Below are 21,750 nucleotides of genomic sequence, written 5' to 3' on the forward strand. Positions count from 1 at the left end.
CTTGGAAATAGTGAAATGGTCTATCACTTCAAAGAAATCAATGAACAGTATTTGTTGCCAGTGCTAAAATCTGAGCTTTCAGGTAGAATTCAGAGTATTTCATATTCTTAGGGGCTCTCAAATACCTACTTGTGACAAAAAAATTTCCCCTTAAGTGAGACACTTAATGACTTTTATGATGAGCTCCATGAGGATTTTTTTTTTTTTACTTTTAAACAATTGAGATATAGTTGATGTACAATATTATACAAATTACAGGTGTTATAACAGTGATTCACAGTTTTTAAAGGTTATACTCCATCTATGGTTATTATAAAATATTGGCCATATTAGCTGTGTTGTACAGTATATCCTTGTAGCTAATTTATTTTATACATAATACTTTGTACCTCTTAATCTCCTACTCCTGTTTTGCCCCTCCCCCTCCCCTCTCCCCATTGGTAACCACTAGTTTGTTCTCTGTATCTGTGAGTCTGTTTCCTTTTTGTTATATTCACTAGTTTGTTTTATTTTTTAGATTCCACATATAAGTGATATCATATAGTATTTGTCTTTCTCTGTCTGACTTATTTCACCTAGCATAATACCCTCCAAGTCCATCCATGTTGTTGCAAATGGCAAAATTTCATTCTTTTTTGTTTGTATACACTACTTCTCCTTTATCCATTCATCTGTTTATAGACACTTAAGGTGCTTCCACATCTTGGCAATTGTAAATAATGCTGCTGTGTACATTGGGGTGCATGTATCTCTTTGAATTAGTGTTTGTATTTTATTCAAATATATACCCTGGAGTGGAATTGCTGGATCATAGGGTAGTTCTATTTTTAGTTTTTTGAGAAACCACCATACTGTTTTCCACAGTGGATGCACCAACAATGTACAAGGGTTCCCTTTTCTTCACATCCTCTCTAATATTTGTTATTTGTGGTCTTTTTGATGATAGCCATTCTGACAGGTGTGAGGTGATATCTCGTGGTTTTAATTTGCATTTCCCTGATGATTAGTGATGTTGAGCATCTTTGCATGTGCCTGTTGGTGAACTCCATGAGGATTTTAACAGATATGATTTTTTAATTGTATAATGAAATGTAGGAATATTTGGAAGATCTGTGTAACTCCTAATGACCAATGTACAATGATACAAAATCGTGCTTGTATAAATGACCCATTCAAATGGTTTCAAATTATGACTTTTAAGAAACCATTTAAGAAACTATTTGTGAACTGTTGTTTGCTTTCCTCCCATTCCCTTCAAGGTGCTTGCAGTGGACATGTGACCTGGGTTGAGCCACTTAATAGCACCAAGCTAGTGCTTGGTCAGTGATGGGCCCATAACCCAAGCTAGACAATCAGAGTCCTTCCCTGGGATTTCTCTAACTAAAGATGGAGAGAAGAGTCACTCTCCTTTTCCTTTCTGATTGGGAGGCCTGTCAGGTTATAATCCCAGACTGTGTGTGGCCACATTTCCAACTACATAGAAAAAGCAAGCAGACAGCAGGGAAAACAAAATCAGGGAGAGAGAAGCAGAGACTTCTGGGGGAGAGAAGGAGAAAAGGGGAGAGAGGGAGAGCTGTAGAAAGAGGGTATATGAATCCTTTATCCAGCAATACCCCTGCCCTTTCATCAGTTTGGTTACATAAGCCAATAATTTATTCTTTTTAAATAAAATTAGTTCAAGTTGGGTGCCTGTCATTGCAAGCAAAACAGCTCTGTCTAACATAGCAAAGTAGTTATTCTTATTTCTTCAATGCCTAGGTTTTAAAAGAATGAATGATAGTTTAGTACTTTATTATTATAAGAAAAATCAATAATAATCACATTTCACACATATAAGTTTTAAAATTTTATATATGTACTTAAAGTCCTGCCCATCACTCTCATAATTAACTACAAATTTAAAATCACTTTTTAACCTGCTGTATATTATTATGTTAAAAAAATTATAATACTGGAGTTGTTGTAACTTCAAGGGTACCTATTTTTCTTACCCATTCAATTTGTGTACCTTAATCCAGTACTACACATTTAAAGGAAAATCTGCTAATCTTATATTAAATATCTCATAAAATATAATTTTTTCTTTCAGGAAAAAAATTCTAAAAGTAGACCAGCTAAAAAGAAAATTCCGAGGGACTATGCAGAGTGGGATAAGTATGTTTTATATTTCTTTATATAAAAATTCTCTACCATAAAATACTGTAATAAATTCTTTATTGTTTTAAACCTGAACATATCAAATATCAAGTTATGTCAGTAGAGTACTAAGAGTATTTGGATTAAGCACTCTTGATTTTGTTTTTTCATTAAATAAAAAACTACTGCATCCTTTTATTTATAAGAGTAACTAAAAATAGCTAATGTAATACTTATACCCATCCAAAATAAAAAATAATTTTTTTTTTTTTTTAGTTCACTTTAATTTAATTTTATTTTTAATTTTATTTATTTATTTATGGCTGTGTTGGGTCTTCGTTTCTGTGCAAGGGCTTTCTCCAGTTGCGGCAAGTGGGGGCCACTCTTCATCGCGGTGCGCGGGCCTCTCACCATCGCGGCCTCTCTTGTTGCGGAGCACAGGCTCCAGACGCGCAGGCTCAGCAGCTGTGGCTCACGGGTCTAGTTGCTCCGTGGCATGTGGGATCCTCCCAGACCAGGGCTCGAACCCGCGTCCTCTGCATTAGCAGGCAGATTCTCAACCACTGCGCCACCAGGGAAGCCCCCAAATTTTTAAATTAAGAGAAATTGGTTACAATTTTAATACCAGAGTTCCACACAGTTTAGGTCTGATTAATATTTAAGTCCTCACTAAATTCCATGTTTTCTAGGAAAGAATAGAGGTGACTTCTAATACAAACCTATCATATATTTTTGGAATATTATTTCTAAAGGCACAGTGATACAAATACAAGAATATCAATAATAAATTTTACTCTCTTGTTTGTATTGAGCTTTTTTTTTCTAGTTTTATTATTTTTTCATTTAAGATTTGACGTGGAAAAGGAATGTGCGAAAATTGATGAAGATTACAAAGAAAAAACTATAGTAAACAACAAGTTGCATTTGTCTAAAATTGAGACAAGACTAGATACAGCAGGTAATTGGGGGAAAATAAGAATAATTTAGTAGTCTCTAAATTTTTTGAAATATAATAAAAGCTGTTGACCCAAAGACATTCTCTTTAAGTGCTGCAGATTTCCATGAAAAGTTTATGGATTTTCTCCTAGAGCTTACCACCTCTAACAAATTCCATTCTATCCTTTAACTTCTTAATTTTATGGGTAAGAGTTACGATATTTAAATTTAGTAAGACTTAAAAATATATATATAAACCTATTTTTTTACTGTAATTCATTTTTCATTCCCTTTTTCAAATCTTCTTTTTCCTCCAAATCCCTCAAATTTTTTTCTTTTTGCCTCAAAACAAGAAGATGGAGGAGGTTGTTTTCACTTGAAGTCCACAGGTGTATAGTACCATTAAAGTAAAACAAAACAATTATTCAAAAAATCTAAACCTTCAAAAATTCTGAATAATTAAAAAAAGAAAAGAAATATCTCTAAACTTAGGAAACTTTTATCTTCTTTTATTTGTTTTATAATTTTCTGCTTCTGTTAAAATAAGCATTCTTGGATTTAAATTTGTTAAAGTTATACTAAGTTATATTTTTACTTATAGCAGATAACATTTATTTCTAGGTCTAACTGAGAAGGAAAAGGATTTTCTTGCTACTCATGAAAAGGAGAAAGGAAATGAAGCTTTTAACTCAGGAGATTATGAAGAGGCTGTGATGTATTATACTCGGTGAGCAGATTTTCGTTGTGGTTTAAACTTGCCATTTATTTATTTATTTATGTTTTAATTTATTTATTTTATTTTTTTGGCTGTGTTGGGTCCTCATTGCTGTGCGCGGGCTTTCTCTAGTTGTGGCAAGTGGGGCCTACTCTTCGTTGGGGCGCGTGGGCTTCTCATTGCAGTGGCTTCTCTTGTTGTGGAGCACAGGCTCTAGGCACATGGGCTTCAGTAGTTGTGGCACATGGGCTCAGTAGTTGTGGCTTGTGGGCTCTAGAGAGCAGGCTCAGTAGTTGTGGCGCACAGGTTTAGTTGCTCCGCAGCATGTGGGATCTTCCCGGACTAGGGCTCGAACCCATGTCCCCTGCATTGGCAGGCGGATTCTTAACCGCTGTGCCATCAGGAAAGCCCAAAAATTGCCATTTAAAAAAATGATAATGTTTAAATTTAATTGTTGAAATGATGTAAATAAGCTAAATAATCAGTGTCAGAACCACTTAAGATATTGTACTTGTGATTTATCATAAATTCATTTGTGTTTGCTTTGTTTTTTCAATAATTTCCTTAAACCTCCAAGCTCCCACTTCATCCCCACTTTTGACAGAGGTTCTAACTTTACTGTTTTACAGAGAAAATAGAAGCTGTCTGAATGGAACTCGACAGAAAGTTCATATAGCTTAGAGGTTAAGAACTCAGGTTCTGTAGTCAGACTGCCTGGATCCTAGTACTTATGGTGCTACCTCCCGCCACAGGGCCTTTGCTTATGCTGGGTCCTCCATCTAGAATACTCTCCCTTCTTCTCATGATTTAGTTAATTCTGACTTATTCTTCAGATCTCAGCCCATGTCTCACTTCTTTGGGGAAGTCTGCCTTTACTTTTCAGACTAGGTTAAACCTCCACCCTACTCAGTTTAACCCCATCCCCCATTTACATACCCATATAGTAATCTTAACTCTACTTTGTTGGAGGTACAATTCAAGTGTGTGTGATTTGGCACTAACTGGACTGTAAGCTCTGTAAGAGCAAAGCCCACTTGTCATTTTTTTAATAATTGTATCCCTAATACCCAGCAGAGTACCTGGTTCATAGTAGATATTCATTGTATGCTTGCATGAACTTATGAAGCTCTTACAGTCTATGAAAAGTAAACTAATTTCCTGAAATATTGTTAGAGACAAACTGTGCTTATACAACCACTAATGCTTTCTCAGAGCTAAACTCTGTACAATCTTGCTTCCACATTTGGAAAGAAAAGTTTTTTTTTTAATGTTGTTGGTGTCTGTAAAGAAGTTTGCTCAACTGTTTAAGTGAACATACAAAGTAAAGAGGATATTGAGGTATCATTCATTCAGTACAGCCTCCCCTGTTCAGGCAGGTGGATGTCAGCTCTGGTATTGTTATTTGTCTTTTTGTAGATTTCCACCAGTGGAGAATCTCTTGCCTATTACAGGGAACAAACTTTTTCTTGTCTTTCTCTTTGAAGAAGTCATAGAGGTGAAAAATTAAAGCAGCATATTGTAATGGTTAAGGGAACTCAAATTGCCACTTTTCCGACCTTGGGTGGATTCTTCAACTCTCTTACCTCAGTCTTCTCAATGCAATGAGACTATAACAGTGCCTACCTCAGAGCAGCTGTGAGGATTAAATAAAACAACATGCTGAAAGGCAGGGTAACATGATGGTAAAGAGAACAGGTGCTGGAGTAGACAGTTGGGATTTAAATCCTGACTCTACCATTTCCAAGCTTGTGGCCTTGGGCATGTTACTTAACCTTTCCGTTACATCTATTTTCTCATCTGTAAAATCGTAAGAGCAGTAATGCCTCCTCCGTGGATTATAATGAGGATTAAATGAGTTGACTGTTTAGTGCCTGGCATGTGGGAAGTACTCAGTGTCAGGTACTCGTGTTATTTATTCTTACATGTATTGTCCATGTTTGGTCTCTACCCAACTGTGTAATTTCTTTATATTCATCTTTAATGATCTTAGTAAATTGACACTTTTTGTGACTTTCCCATTTTTTTTTCTGGATTTAGAAAATTTAGTGCACCGATACCCTTATGTTTCCTATATCTAGGAATACATTATTTTACAGCATTCCAAATCAGTTTTTAAAGCAACAGCCAGGTAGGTTTTAAATTCTTTTCATTAATTATTTTGCATTCATACCCTTAATGTAGCAAAATTTACTCTCTTAAGGTCTGTATTCCTCAATTACTACTACTCTCTTCTGTTTCCTTCAATTAAATTCCTTTGATAAAATTATGATCATTTCCTTAGATTTAAATTTACTTTTAGATTACAGACTAATTTGTATCTGTTAACACAATAACAACTTAATAAAGGATATTAGTTGTGGTTGATTGCTCCTTTTTTTTTGTACTAGAAACTTGTCCCTAAAGAGTAAAAAAAAATGTATTTGATATTTGATGTTAACTAAACTGGGTTTTTAAGAGATCTGTGAGTATTTAAGTGATCATGTCACTTCTAAAGCCAGAGTCAACGTTAAATCTCTTAACTGGATATTTAAGCATCTGTCCAAACATTGATTTAATATGTTTATAGAAGTGTATGTTATTATTTTTGATGATGCAAGCCATATTCGTTTGCTAGAGCTGCCATATAAACCGTTACAGACTGAGTGGCTTAAACAACAGAAAAGTATTCTCTCACAGCTCTGGAGGTTAGAAGTCTGAGATCAAGGTGTCTGTAGGGTTGGTTTCTTCTGATGCCTCTCTCCTTGGCTTGTAGATGGCCATCTTCTCTCTGTGTCTTCAAGTGAGCTTTCCTCTGTGCATGTCTGTGTCCTAATCTCGTCTTCTTATAATGACACCAGTCATATTGGATTAGGGAACACCCTCATGACCTCACTTTAACTTAATTATCTCTTTAAAGACTATCTCCAAGTATAGTTACATTCTGAGGTGCTGGGGGTTAGGACTTCAACATATGAATTTGGGGGGACACAATTGCACCCGTAACACGAGCTGTGATTGTTTTACTTATGACTTTAGATGAGTTTCTCTATCTTATGTTTTCCTGTCATCTGCTTGTTGCCATTAAATGTCTCTTTTACAGGAGCATATCAGTGCTTCCCACGGTAGCAGCCTATAACAATCGCGCTCAAGCGGAACTCAAATTACAGAACTGGAACAGTGCTTTTCAGGATTGTGAAAAGGTCTTGGAGTTAGAACCCGGGAACTTAAAGGGTAAAAGTGTTCATAGAATACCTTTAAATTTGCAACAGGATCTGTTAAAGACCATTTGTAGACACTTATATTTACACTAAAAATATTTCAAATGAACTCAAATTTCTATATGTGAATCATTACCTTCCTCAAGTTACTTTTAATTTCAAGTTTAACTTGGAATTTAAGTTCCTAATTATTTGAATTGAAGTAGCTAATAATCCCAGATGATTGATTGAATAAAGTGTACATGTGGTTTTTTTAAATTAATTAATTAATTAATTAATTTTATTTATTTATTTTTGGCTGTGTTGGGTCTTCGTTTCTGTGCGAGGGCTTTCTCTAGTTGTGTCAAGCGGGGGCCACTCTTCATCGCGGTGCGCGGGCCTCTCACTATCTCGGCCTCTCTTGTTGCAGAGCACAGGCTCCAGACGCGCAGGCTCAGTAGTTGTGGCTCACGGGCCTAGTTGCTCCGTGGCATGTGGGATCTTCCCAGACCAGGGCTCGAACCCGTGTCCCCTGCATTGGCAAGCAGATTCTCAACCACTGCGCCACCAGGGAAGCCCCTGTACATGTGTTTTAAAAGAAATATCTCACGCTTGCATTTGAATTGTGGTTTGTGGTTTTTTTTTTTCTTTCAATTTTTTTTTATTGTGGTAAAATTGACATAACATAAAATTTACCATCTTAATCATTTTTAAGTGAATAGTTCAGTGGTATTAAGTACATTCATATTGTTGTGCAGTCATCACTACCATCCATCTCCAGAACTTTTTAAATCTGAAAGTGCACCCATTAAACAGCAACTCTGTATTTCTCCACCCACCCCAGCCTCTGGCAACCACCAGTCTACTTTCTGTCTCTATGATTTTATTATTTTAGGTACATCATATGAATGAAATCATACAGTATTTATCTTTTTGTGACTGGCTTATTGAATTGTATCTTTTTATTCAAAAATAAATTTAAGTATAATTTAATATAGATTTAAAAATATTTATTAATATAATACAATAAGTCCACACCAGAGCTCTAGAACTTTCTACCAGCTGCTTTGTGGGCTTTTCCACCTAGATGTCCATAGACATTTTAAATTAAATGTGTCTAAAACTGACTACATCTTTCCACCAACACCTGTCCTCTGTTCTGATTTCCTGTCTCAGTGACTGCACCACCTTGCTGTGGTCCAAGCCTGAAGTATGCAAGTCAGACTCCACTCTCCTTTTCTGTTATCAGGGAGTCATTCCAAAAGGAAGTGGCATAAATTATAACAGACTCATTCTATTTCTTTAAACACTTACGCATTTAGATAAATATAACCACTTAATTTTTCTTCACATGCCTACAAAGGTGGTTGGGCAGAAACCATGGTTGTGCTGAGGGTGGATCCCGGTGCATCAGACCGACTGTCATCATAATAGATTGCTCTCCTTTCCCCAGTAGAGTTCTCCTGTGCATGTATGTTGTCTCTATCACAGAGTACCGGTGGGCTCCCACCTTTAGGCAGGTGCCTGGTAAAGGTTTTACGATCTCCTGATGGGCCCACACCATCACTGTGCCAGGCCCTGTGCCATGTAGTACATGTATTAACTCCATTAATTTTCACAACGGCTCAGTAAATGTGCAGGCACTGTTATTAGCACACTCATTTTACAAAAGGACACTGAGGCATAGAGAGATTGAACAACTCACCTAAGATCACACTGCTAGTAAGTGACAGAGCCAGGACTCAACACTGGATGAGACATCAGGAGCCCACATTCAACCACTGTGCTACTCTTCTGCCAGTAGAATGGCCTTCTGTTTTCATTCTTCCTTGATTGAATAATTCCTTAAGCACCAGAATCTTCACTATTTAAAAAAAAATTTGACAGAGCCACATCTAGTAATCACTATGGCCATAAAGCACTGAAGTCTTAGGTTTTCTTAAGTGGATAAATATCTTCCACTTCAAAACTTTATTTTTTACTCAAAAAATAATTGTTCTGAATGCAATGTGGTATTTGATTACATCCTGGAACAGAAAAAGGACATTAGTGGAGAAATTGGTGAAATCCAAAGAAAGCCTGTAGTTTAGTTAACAGTATTGTACCAATGTTATTTTCTTAGTTTTGGCAAAAATACCATAGTTATATAAGATGTTAGCATTAGGGAAAGCTGGGTGAAGGTATATGAGAACTATCTGTATTAGCTTTGCAACTTTCTGTAAATCTAAAGTATTTTCCAAAGTAAAAAGTTTTAAAAAATGGTAATTGTTATATCATGAATATTTCTTTATGGACAATCCCTTCTGAAATCTGAGTAGTAATAGTAAAAGCTAAACTTGTACTTATGCTACAATTTTGATTACACTTATGATAAAATGATTTATCCTCTAGACTTTCGTGGCTTTTTCTAGGACTAAAATCAAACTAGTGAAATTTATGTTTTAAAATAGCATATTGGGACTTCCCTGGCAGTCCAGTGGTTAAGACTTCGCCTTCCAATGCAGGGGGTGTGGGTTCGATGCCTGGTCGGGAAGCTAAGATCCTACATGCCTGTGGCTAAAAAACCAAAACATAAAACAGAAGCAGTATTGTAACAAATTCAATAAAGACTTTAAAAATGGTCCACATCAAAAAAAAAAATCTAAAAAAAAAAAAAATAGTGTATTAAAATAAATCAGATATAAATATCTCACTTTTCAGAATTACCAAGACTGATTCTTTTCAAAATCATGTCTAACTACACAGAATTCTCTCGTTATATAATTAATAACAATCGGACTAGGAAGGCATTCATTTCAGTATTAAAAAATGATAAAATTAGATATTGTAACCTACCAAAAGAAAAAACAAAACCCTGATACAAATTGCTAAAGTATTTAATTTCTGAACCTAGCTGACTTAATCACCAGGACTCCTTCAGTTCCCTGTGCTATAGAGATTTCACTAACAACCCATATTCTGGGTCAGGTGCTGGTCAGTAATGTACTAAATTTAAAGGAAGGGTTTTCTAAGTTTTCATAAAGTGGAAATAATAGTACTGATGATTATAAGGAGGAACATGTTACTATTTAGTGAAGACCTTCCCAGTGTTGTAGCACAGCATGGTGCCTCTGAGGGGTGAGGTACTGAGTCTCTCAGCCCTTGGAGGAGCTGGTAGGGACTGGAGCGGCCAGAGGGCCAGGTTGCTGGAAGTTGGTGTAGTTTGCACAATTGCATTCTAAACTGTTCTGTGCTACATATATTCTTACACTTGAAAGGTGTGTTATAATCATAATGCCATATGTTAAAGTATGTCTTTTATTTTGGTAAATTTTCAGCTCTTCTGCGCCGTGCCACTACGTATAAACATCAAAACAAGCTCCAGGAAGCTATAAAAGATTTGAATAAAGTACTGGCTGTTGAACCTGATAATGAGTTGGCCAAAGTAAGTACAGAAAGTGATACCTCACCTAATTCTATAGTTTGCTATTTCTGTATTTATGTTAAAATGATATCAGTCTTGCTGGAAAAGTGATGTTGAGGATTAGGACACAGATTTAAGAAGTAGGTACGAGGAGCTTCAAGATGGCGGAAGAGTAAGACGTGGAGATCACCTTCCTTCCCACAGATACATCAGAAATACATCTACATGTGGAACAACTCCTACAGAACACCTACTGAAAGCTGGCAGAAGAACCCAGACCTCCCAAAAGGCAAGAAACTCCCCACGTACCTGGGTAAGGCAAAAGAGAAAAGAAAAAGCGGAGACAAAAGAATAGGGATGGGACCTGCACCATTGGGAGGGAGCTGTAAAGGAGGAAAGGTTTCCACACACTAGGAAGCCCCTTCACAGGTGGAGACCGCGGGTGGTGGAGAGGGGAAGCTTCGGGGCCACGGAGGAGAGCGCAGCAACAGGGGTGCAGAGGGCAAAGGGGAGAGATTCCCACACAGAGGATCGGTGCTGACCAGCACTCACCAGCCCAAGAGGCTTGTCTGCTCACTGGCCGGGGCAGGTGGGAGCTGGGAGCTGAGGCTCAGGCTTTGGAGGTCGGATCCCAGGGAGAGGACTGGAATTGGCTGCGTGAACACAGCCTGAAGTGGGCTAGTGCGCCACAGCTAGGCCTGTGCCTCTGACGTGGGAGAGCTGAGTTCAGGACATTGGTCCACCACAGACCTCCCAGCTCCATGTAATATCAAACAGCAAAAATCTCCCAGAGATCTCCATCTCAATGCCAAGACCCAGCTCCACTCAACGACCAGCAAGCAACAGTGCTGGACACCCTATGCCAAACAAGTAGCAAGGCAGGAACACAACCCCACCCATTAGCAGAGAGGCTGCCTAAAATCATAATAAGGTCACAGACACTCCAAAACACACCACCAGATGCAGACCTGCCCACCAGTAAGATAAGATCCAGCCTCATCCACCAGAACACAGGCACTAGTCCACTCCACTGGGAAGCCTGCACAACCCACTCAGCCAACCATATCCACTGGGGGCAGACACCAGAAACAATGGGAACTACGAACTGCAGCCTGCGAAAAGGAGACCCCAAACACAGTAAGTTAAGCAAAATGAGAAGATAGAGAAACACACAGCAGATGAAGGAGCAAGGTAGAAACCCACCAGACCAAACAAATGAAGAGGAAATAGGCAGTCTACCTGAAAAAGAATTCAGAATAATGATAGTAAAGATGATCCAAAATCTTGGAAATAGACTGGAGAAAATACAAGAAACGTTTAACAAGGACCTAGAAGAACTAAAGAGCAAACAAACAATGATGAACAACACAATAAATGAAATTAAAAATTCTCTAGAAGGAATCAATAGCAGAATAACTGAGGCAGAAGAACAGATAAGTGACCTGGAAGATAAAATAGTGGAAATAACTACTGCAGAGCAGAATAAAGAAAAAAGAATGAAAAGAATTGAGGACAGTCTCAGAGACCTCTGGGACAACATTAAATGCACCAACATTCGAATTATACAGGTCCCAGAAGAAGAAGAGAAAAACAAAGGGTCTGAGAAAATCTTTGAAGAGATTATAGTTGAAAACTTCTCTAAGATGGGAAAGCAAATAGTCAATCAAGTCCAGGGAGTGCAGACAGTCCCATACAGGATAAATCCAAGGAGAAACACACCAAGACACATATTAATCAAACTATCAAAAATTAAATACAAAGAAAAAATATTAAAAGCAGCAAGGGAAAAACAACAAATAACATACAAGGGAATTCCCATAAGGTTAACAGCTGATCTTTCAGCAGAAACTCTGCAAGCCAGAAGGGAGTGGCAGGACATATTTAAAGTGATGAAAGGGAAAAACCTACACCCAAGATTACCCAGCAAGGATCTCATTCAGATTCGACGGAGAAATTAAAACCTTTACAGACAAGCAAAACCTAAGAGAATTCAGCACCACCAAACCAGCTTTACAGAAAATGCTCAAGGAACTTCTCTAGGCAGGAAACACAGGAGAAGGAAAAGATCTACAATAACAAACCCCAAACAATTAAGAAAATGGTAATAGGAACATACATATCGATAATTACCTTAAATGTAAATGGATTAAGTGCTCCAGCCAAAAGACATAGACTGGCTGAATGCATACAAAAACAAGACCTGTACATATGCTGTCTACAAGAGACCCACTTCAGACCTAGGGACACATACAGACTGAAAGGGGATGGAAAAAGATATTCCATGCAAATGGAAATCAAAAGAAAGCTGGAGTAACAATTCTCATATCAGAAAAAATAGACTTTAAAATAAAGACTATTACAAGAGACAAAGAAGGACACTACATAATGATCAAGGGCTCAATCCAAGAAGAAGATATAACAATTGTAAATATTTATGCGCCCAACATAGGAGCACCTCAATACATAAGGCAAATGCTAACAGCCATAAAAGGGGAAACAAACAGTAACACAATCATAGTAGGGGACTTTAACACCCCACTTTCACCAATGGACAGATCATCCAAAATGAAACTAAATAAGGAAACACAAGCTTTAAATGATACATTAAACAAGATGGACTTAATTGATATTTATAAGACATTCCATCCAAAAACAAGAGAATAAACTTTCTTCTCAAGTGCTCATGGAACATTCCCCAGGATAGATCATATCTTGGGTCACAAATCAAGCCTTGGTAAATTTAAGAAAATTGAAATCATATCAAGTATCTTTTCCGACCACAATGCTATGAGACTAGATGTTAATTACAGGAAAAAATTTGTAAAAAATACAAACACATGGAGGCTAAACAATACACTACTTAACAGCCAAGAGATCACAGAAGAAATCAAAGAGGAAATCAAAAAGTACCTAGAAACAAATGACAAGGAAAACACAACGCCCCAAAACCTATGGGATGCAGCAAGAGCAGTTCTTAGAGGGAAGTTTATAGCAATACAGTCCTACCTTAAGAAACAAGAAACATCTCGAATAAAAAATCTAACCTTACACCTAAAGCGATTAGACAAAGAAGAACAAAAAAACCCCAAAGTTAGCAGAAGGAAAGAAATCATAAAGATCAGATCAGAAATAAATGAAAAACAAATGAAGGCAACAATAGCAAAAATCAATAAAACTAAAAGCTGGTTCTTTGAGAAGATAGACAAAATTGATAAACCATTAACCAGACTCATCAAGAAAAAAAGGGAGAAGACTCAAATCAATAGAATTAGAAATGAAAAAGGAGAAGTAACAACTGACACTGCAGAAATACAAAGGATCATGAGAGATTACTACAAGCAACTCTATGCCAATAAAATGGACAACCTGGAAGAAATGGACAAATTCTTAGAAAAGCACAACCTTCTGAGACTGAACCAGGAAGAAATAGAAAATATAAACAGACCAATCACAAATACTGAAATTGAAACTGTGATTAAAAATCTTCCAACAAAGAAAAGCCCAGGACCACATGGCTTCACAGGAAAATTCTATCACACATTTAGAGAAGAGCTAACACCACTCCTTCTCAAACTCTTCCAAAATATAGCAGAGGGAGGAACACTCCCAAACTCATTCTATGAGGCCACCATCACCCAGATACCAAAACCAGACAAAGATGTCACAAAGAAAGAAAACTACAGGCCAATATCACTGATGAACATAGATGCAAAAATCCTCAACAAAATACTAGCAAACAGAAACCAATAGCACATTAAAAGGATCATACACCATGATCAAGTGGGGTTTATCCCAGGAATGCAAGGATCCTTCAATATACGCAAATTAATCAATGTGATACACCATATTAACAAATTGAAGAATAAAAACCATATGATCATCTCAATAGATGCAGAAAAAGCTTTAGACAAAATTCAACACTCATTTATGATAAAAACCCTCCAGAAAGTAGGCATAGAGGGAACTTACCTCAACATAATAAAGGCCATATATGACAAACCCACAGCCAACATCGTCCTCAATAGTGAAAAACGGAAACCATTTCCACTAAGATCAGGAACAAGACAAGTTTCCCCACTCTCACCACTATTACTCAACATAGTTTTGGAAGTTTTAGCCACAGCAATCAGAGAAGAAAAAGAAATAAAAGGAATCCAAATCAGAAAAGAAGAAGTAAAGCTGTCACTGTTTGCAGATGACATGATACTATCCATAGAGAATCCTAAAGATGCTAGCAGAAAACTACTAGAGCTAATCAATGAATTTGGTAAAGTAGCAGGATACAAAATTAATGCACAGAAATCTCTTGCATTCCTATACACTAATGATGAAAAGTCTGAAAGAGAAATTAAGGAAACACTCCCATTTACCATTGCAACAAAAAGAATAAAATACCTAGAAATAAACCTACCTAAGGAGACAAAAGACTTGTATGCAGAAGACTATAAGACACTGATGAAAGAAATTAAAGATGATACAAACAGATGGAGAGATATACCATGTTCTTGGATTGTAAGAATGAACATTGTGAAAATGACTCTACTACCCAAAGCAATCTACAGATTCAATGCAATCCCTCTCAAACTACCACTGGCATTTTTCACAGAACTAGAACTAAAAATTGCAGAATTTGTATGGAAACACAAAAGACCCCATATAGCCAAAGCAATCTTGAGAAAGAAAAATGGAGCTGGAGGAATCAGGCTCCCTGACTTCAGACTGTACTACAACGCTACAGTAATCAAGATAGTATGGTACTGGCACAAAAACAGAAATATAGATCCATGGAACAGGATAGAAAGCCCAGAGATAAACCCACACACATATGGTCACCTTATTTTTGATAAAGGAGACAAGAATATACTATGGAGAAAAGACAGCCTCTTCAATAAGTGGTGCTGGGAAAACTGGACAGCTACATGTAAAAGAATGAAATTAGAACACTCCCTAACACCATACACAAAAATAAACCTAAAATGGATTAAGGACCTAAATGTAAGGCTAGACACTATAAAACTCCTAGAGGAAAACATAGGCAGAACACTCTATGACATAAATCACAGCAAGATCCTTTTTGACCCACCTCCTAGAGAGATGGAAATAAAAACAAAAATTAACAAATGGGGCCTAATGAAAATTAAAAGCTTTTGCACAGCAAAGGAAAACATAAACAGGACGAAAAGACAACCCTCAGAATGGGAGAAAATATTTGCAAATGAAGCAACTGACAAAGATTAATCTCCAAAATTTACAAGCAGCTCATGCAGCTCAATATCAAAAAAACCAACAACCCAATCCAAAAATGGGCAGAAGACCTAAATAGACATTTCTCCAAAGAAGATATACAGGTTGCCAACAAACACATGAAAGGATGCTCAATATTATTAACCATTAGAGAAATGCGAATCAAAACTACAATGAGATATCATCTCACACCAGTCAGAATGTCCATCATCAAAAAATCTACAAACAATAAATGCTGGAGAGGGTGTGGAGAAAAGGGAACCCTCTTGCACTGTTGTTGGGAATGTAAATTGATACAGCCACTATGGAGAACAGTATGGAGGTTCCTTAAAAAACTAAAAATAGAACTATCATATGACACAGCAATCCCACTACTGGGCATATACCCTGAGAAAACCATAATTCAAAAAGAGTCATGTATGACAATATTCATTGCAGCTCCATTTACAATAGCTAGGACATGGAAGCAACCTAAGTGTCCATCGACAGATGAATGGATAAAGAAGATGTGGCACATATATACAATGGAATATTACTCAGCCATAAAAAGAAATGAAATTGAGTTATTTGTAGTGAGGTGGATGGACCTAGAGTCTGTCATACAGAGTGAAGTAAGTCAGAAAGAGAAAAACAAATACAGTATGCTAACAGATATATATGGAATCTAAAAAAAAAAAAAAAAGGTCATGAAGAACCTTGGGGCAGGACGGGAATAAAGACGTAGACCTTCTAGAGAATGGACTTGAGGATACGGGGAGGGGGAAGGGGAAGCTGGGACAAAGTGAGAGAGTAGCATGGACATATATACTCTACCAAATGTAAAACCGATAGCTAGTGGGAAGCAGCTGCATAGCACAGGGAGATCAGCTCGGTGCTTTGTGACCACCTAGAGGGGTGGGATAGGGAGGGTGGGAGGGAGACGCAAGAGGGAAGAGATATGGGGATATATTTATATGTATAGCTGATTCACTGTGTTATAAAGCAGAAACTAACACACCATTGTAAAGCAATTATACTCCAATAAAGATGTTAAAAAAAAAAAAGAGGTACATCTCAGACACTCCCAGTGTTAACATCTATTTGAAGTGGAAGAAAGTAGGCTCTTAAATTGTCCAAAATCATAAACCTATTCCTGAAGGGCAAATAATTTTCTCTTTCCTGAAGCTTTGTAGGCAATTCTTTTCTTTGAGCCAAGTTCAATTTATTATGCAAATGGTGTAGAACTTTCCTAGGTAGGATTAAGCATGAGCTTGATGGCTATAAAAGAGTGTTCATTTCTCAATTTGCATGGTAAGCATAGCATCCCTGACAGTAAACTGACTCAGATATACACTTAGGGGATCTGTATTCAAGCCTAAAGAGTAGAGGTAAGTGTCAAGAGCTGTGAAGGGCCTGAGAGTTTACCGTACATGAAAATTAGCAAGGTTGCCTAGAAGAATATACAAGACTCCTGGGTCAGGCACAAAAGACTTTGCTACTCATGGCATGGCAAGCCGATGAGCTTCAAGCTCATGTCCGTTACCCTGGCCCCCAAGTTCCGTGGGGGCAGCAGAAGGCCCAGATAGGTGCTTCACACTTGGTGGGTTTGTGTCACAGCTGAGGAATCCCAAATTCAGAAAATCCAACACCCATATTTTATAATGGGATACAAGCAAATCTGCCAAACCTCTGTGCCAGAGGGAAACATTATTTTGCTGGAAAGTAAACGAACCTTCTCTCCTCTGAAGGGAAATATTCTCTATTTCCCAGGGCTGTTCTCAGTACAGACATCCTTAAAAAGATAATCTAGGTCCCTTTCTCCAAGTGGAGACACAGCAGGAAGACAGCTGTCTGTGAACCAGAAAGCAGGCCCTCACCAGAAACCAAATCTGCTAGCACCTTAAACTTGGACTTCCCAGCCTTCAGAACTGAGAAATAAATTCCTGTTGTTATAAATCAAAAAAAAAAAAAGAAAAAAAAAAGAAAAGTCTAGAACAAGGGTAGTTTAGTTCCTCTGCTTACAATATATTCAGAAATATGGGAAACCCATGGAGAACTGTCTTCCACCAATAAGTTGTCACTGTTTCCACATACCTTTCAGGTTATCTAACTCTCTCTGAGAGGCAGCTGATGTCCCTACTGTATCAGCTGCATTTATCAAGTCAGCATTTCAGTGGATTAGGTTTAGGGTGCAGCTTAGGAACACATCTTGACACCATAGTATTTCCTTTTTATAATGGTATGTTCATTAAAAAGTTAGCATTATAATATTCTAAAAGAAAAAAATTCAAACAAGGAAAACCACCTTTAATTTTACTATCCAACATAAGTTCATGTTTACATATTAACTTCAGACCTTAACCAAATGCATTTTTACCTTAACCATATGTAAAGATTAACTCAAAGTGGATCATATACCTTAATATAAAACTTGAAGTATGAAAGTTCTAGAAGAAAACATAAGAGAAAATCTTTATGACCTTGAATGAGACAAATATTCCTTAGGTATGACACAGAGGCATAATCCATAAAAAGTTGATAATTGGGCTTCATCAAAATTAAAAAGTTTTTATTTATTCTATCAGAAGAATAAAAAGACAAGCCATAGACTGGGGGAAAATATTTGCAAATCATGTATCCAACAAAGGGCTTGTATCCTGAATATATACAGAACTCTAAAAACTCAATAATAAGAAAACAAACAGGTTGATGAAAAATAAGCAAGATATTTGATCAGACACATCACCAAAAGAGTTATGTGAATGGAAAATAAGCACATGAAAAGATGCTCAATGTCATTAGTCACTAGAGAAACATAAATTAAAACCACAAGAGATAACACTACAAACCTGTTAGACAGCTAAAATGAAAATGATTGACCATACCAAGTGTTGGTGGGCATGTGGGAGAACTGAAACTTTTGGGAATATAAAATGATCCCACTGCTTTGGAATACAGGTAAAAAGTTAAACAAAACAATCATACGCCTACCGCATGACCCAGTCATTCCACTCCGAGTATTCACCAAGAAAAATACAAGCATAGGTCCATACAAAGATTTAAGCACGAATGTTTATAATGGCTTCATTTGTAATTGCCAAAAACTGAAAACAGCCTAAAATGTCCATCAATAGGTGAATGAATAAACAAATCGTTTTATAAGCATATAATAGAATACTACTGAACGATAAAAGGGAATGAACTAATAGGTTCATAAGACGACATGGATAAATTTCAAAATAATTATGCTAGGTGAAAGAAGCCAGACAAAAAGAGTACATGTAGTATGATTCTACTTATATAAAAAACTAGAAAATGCAAACTAATCTATCATAACAGAAAGAACAGTGGTTGCAGGGATGAGCAAAAGGGAAGCATAACAAAAAGATAGGAAGAAACGTTTTGTGAATGATAGATATGTTTATTATTACGTCAAAATCTATTAAAACTTGTGCTCTTTAAGTATGTGCAGTTTATGTCAATTATACCTCAGTAAGGTGTTAAACATGAGGAAGGAAGCAAAATGGTTTGATATATTTTTTAAAATTTCTAGTTGGCATAAAATATTAAAGAACTTCCAACATGACTCTTAAAAAACATGTATAGTATGGTTTAATTTGTATAAAACTGGACATCTCTGTGTGTGTATATGCATACAAATACACCTAGGAAGATGATCATCAGAATGTCAATAGTTTATCCGAGTGGCAGGATTTCAGATGATTTTCTTCATCCTTCTTTTATACTTGTTATGCTTTAAGTGTTTTACAGTGGACATGTATAGTTCTAATCAGAAAAAGCAGTGAAGTTGTTTGAAAAGAAAAATAAAGACCACCATAAGAAGCTTTATCTTAGTTATCTTTATTCACTTTTTAATATCTTCATATTCTTACCTGCAAGAATGGTTATTTTTTTTACTAAAGGAAAAATTTTTCTTTAATGTGGCGATTATGTTTCAGAAAACCTTGTTAGAGGTTGAAAGAGATCTGAAAAATTCTGAACCTGCATCTGAGACTCAAACCAAAGGGAAAAGGATGGTTATTCAGGAAGTAGAAAACTCAGAAGATGAAAATGAAAAGGACAGTGGAAGAAAACATGAAGATGGCATTGGAGATAAGAGTAAGACATCTTTTCTCTCTGGTTTATGCAAAAAAAAAACCCCTATCTTCTTATATGATGAGCTGGCTCAAATTTTCTATTTGTACAGAAATTCTTAGTCTACCAAATTTTTCTAGCCTTTACCTTGTAAGTACACAAGCAGGTTTTTCCTTCATCTTTTTCTTAATACAGCTCATTTCTTTTTCTTTTCTTTTCTTATTGTGGTATAATTGACGTAACATTATGTTAGTTTCAGGTGTACAACTTAATGATTCAATATTTGTATATATTGTGAAATTATCACCACGATAAGTCTGGTTAAAATCTGTTTCTTAATACAATCTCCCAAACCCATTTTTCTTCATAATCTGACATCTTTTCTAGTGCTCAATTATTATCACCTTTAAACACAAATGGCTGCCTCTGTGACACCAACCATTTGCAAGTTAACCTTATGTCCATCTCTTAGACGATTGTTTTATATATAGCTACTTGGTCAAACAAATATGTTGGCTTCAAAGGGGTTGTTTGCCTAAACATGAATGCACTGTTGGAATGCCCTGTAGCTATGCGTGCCTCTCAAAGAAATTTTTTAAAAATATGCAATTTCACTTTTGATGTAATTTAAAAATAAGAATCTAGACTATGTAAAGTTTAATCTTCATAATATAAGACAATGAAAATTACATCAACTTTAAGGGGGAAAAAATCTGCCTTTTCATTTGACCAGGGGGGAAAAGTTTTTCTTTTTTCTTGCGAGCCCCTGAGCAGCTGAGGGGGAAATGTCAGCTTTGAAAATCATTCACAGGTAAAAATCAACTTTAAGTAATTTGACAGAATATTTTAATTTAGAGAAATATAAAATGTTCAAGTCATTCAACTTTAAAGAAAGAACAAGGAGTATAAGTTTTTATTTTTTCGTGGCAAAATATATAGTGTAAAATATATACATCAGCTTAAAATATGATCAGTTAAGCTAGGATAAAGACAAAAGCAAAGAAAAGAAGGGGGAGAGAGATGAGGAGGCAGAGTAGAGCACCCAAGAAAGATGGAAAAGAAAGTGAGAGCATCAAAGGGATAAAAATGAGAATTTAAGGTAAGCAGCTTTTCAAGGATTGAGGCTCACCTTTTTTTTCTTAAATTTATTTATTTATTTATTTATTTTTGGCTCTGTTGGGTGTTCATTGCTGCATGCGGGCTCTCTTTAGTTGCGGCAAGCGGGGGCTCCTCTTTGTTGCGGTGCGTGGGCTTCTCATTGCGTCGGCTTCTCTTGTTGCCAAGCACGGGCTCTAGGCGCACGGGCTTCAGTAGTTGTGGCATGCGGGCTCAGTAATTGTGGCTCACGGGCTCCAGAGTGCAGGCTCAGTAGTTGCAGCGCACGGGCTTAGCTGCTCCACGGCATATGGGATCTTCCCGGACCAGGGATTGAACCCGGGTCCCCTGCATTGGCAGGCGGATTCTTAACCACTGCACCACCTAGGGAAGTCCCGATTGAGGCTCACCTTTAAGCAAGTTCTGGGAGCAAATGTTTTTCTTATGTTTATATTTAGCTTCAGATAATTAGCCAAGCATCTTACAACTAAAGGAAATCATTTAAAATCTTATCTGGAACAAGATATAATATAAACTGTATCAATTGCTGCTATTTTTAAATTATTTTTTAAAATTTACATATAGTAAAAATGGACTTTTTGGTATACAGTTCTAACACGTGTATAATTTCATGTAACAACCACCACCGTCAGGATCCAGAACAATTTTATCACAAATTGTTGGCTAAAAGGAAAGCAAAAAAGAACACCTCCTTTTAGCCAAACGCTTCCCTCACCCCAAGCCTTGGTAGCCGTTGATCTATTCTCTGTTCCTGTAGTTTCACCTTTTCCAGAATGTCATATAAATGGAATCAGAGAGTATATAACCTTTTGAGACTAGCTTCCTTCACTTAGCATAATGTCACTGAGATTTATTCATGTAGTTGCATGTATCTTTGATTTATTCTTTTTTATTACTGAGTAATACACCATTATATGGATATACTGCAGCTTGTTTATCCTTTCATTTGT

General features: G+C 36.7%; 1 protein-coding gene across 1 annotated transcript in view; it reads left to right on the plus strand.

Annotated features, from left to right (window-relative positions):
• SPAG1 (sperm associated antigen 1) overlaps positions 1 to 21,750 on the plus strand; it is an 89,651-nt gene that overhangs the window by 14,402 nt on the left and 53,499 nt on the right. The window contains exons 4-9 of the mRNA XM_068525553.1: positions 2,090 to 2,154; positions 2,985 to 3,094; positions 3,694 to 3,799; positions 6,867 to 6,997; positions 10,281 to 10,387; positions 19,549 to 19,708. Of these exons, the coding sequence (XP_068381654.1) occupies positions 2,090 to 2,154; positions 2,985 to 3,094; positions 3,694 to 3,799; positions 6,867 to 6,997; positions 10,281 to 10,387; positions 19,549 to 19,708 (679 nt within the window). The remainder of the gene's footprint in view (positions 1 to 2,089; positions 2,155 to 2,984; positions 3,095 to 3,693; positions 3,800 to 6,866; positions 6,998 to 10,280; positions 10,388 to 19,548; positions 19,709 to 21,750) is intronic.

This window comes from Eschrichtius robustus, chromosome 17, assembly GCF_028021215.1.
Source record: "Eschrichtius robustus isolate mEscRob2 chromosome 17, mEscRob2.pri, whole genome shotgun sequence".
Taxonomy (NCBI): Eukaryota; Metazoa; Chordata; class Mammalia; order Artiodactyla; family Eschrichtiidae; genus Eschrichtius; species Eschrichtius robustus.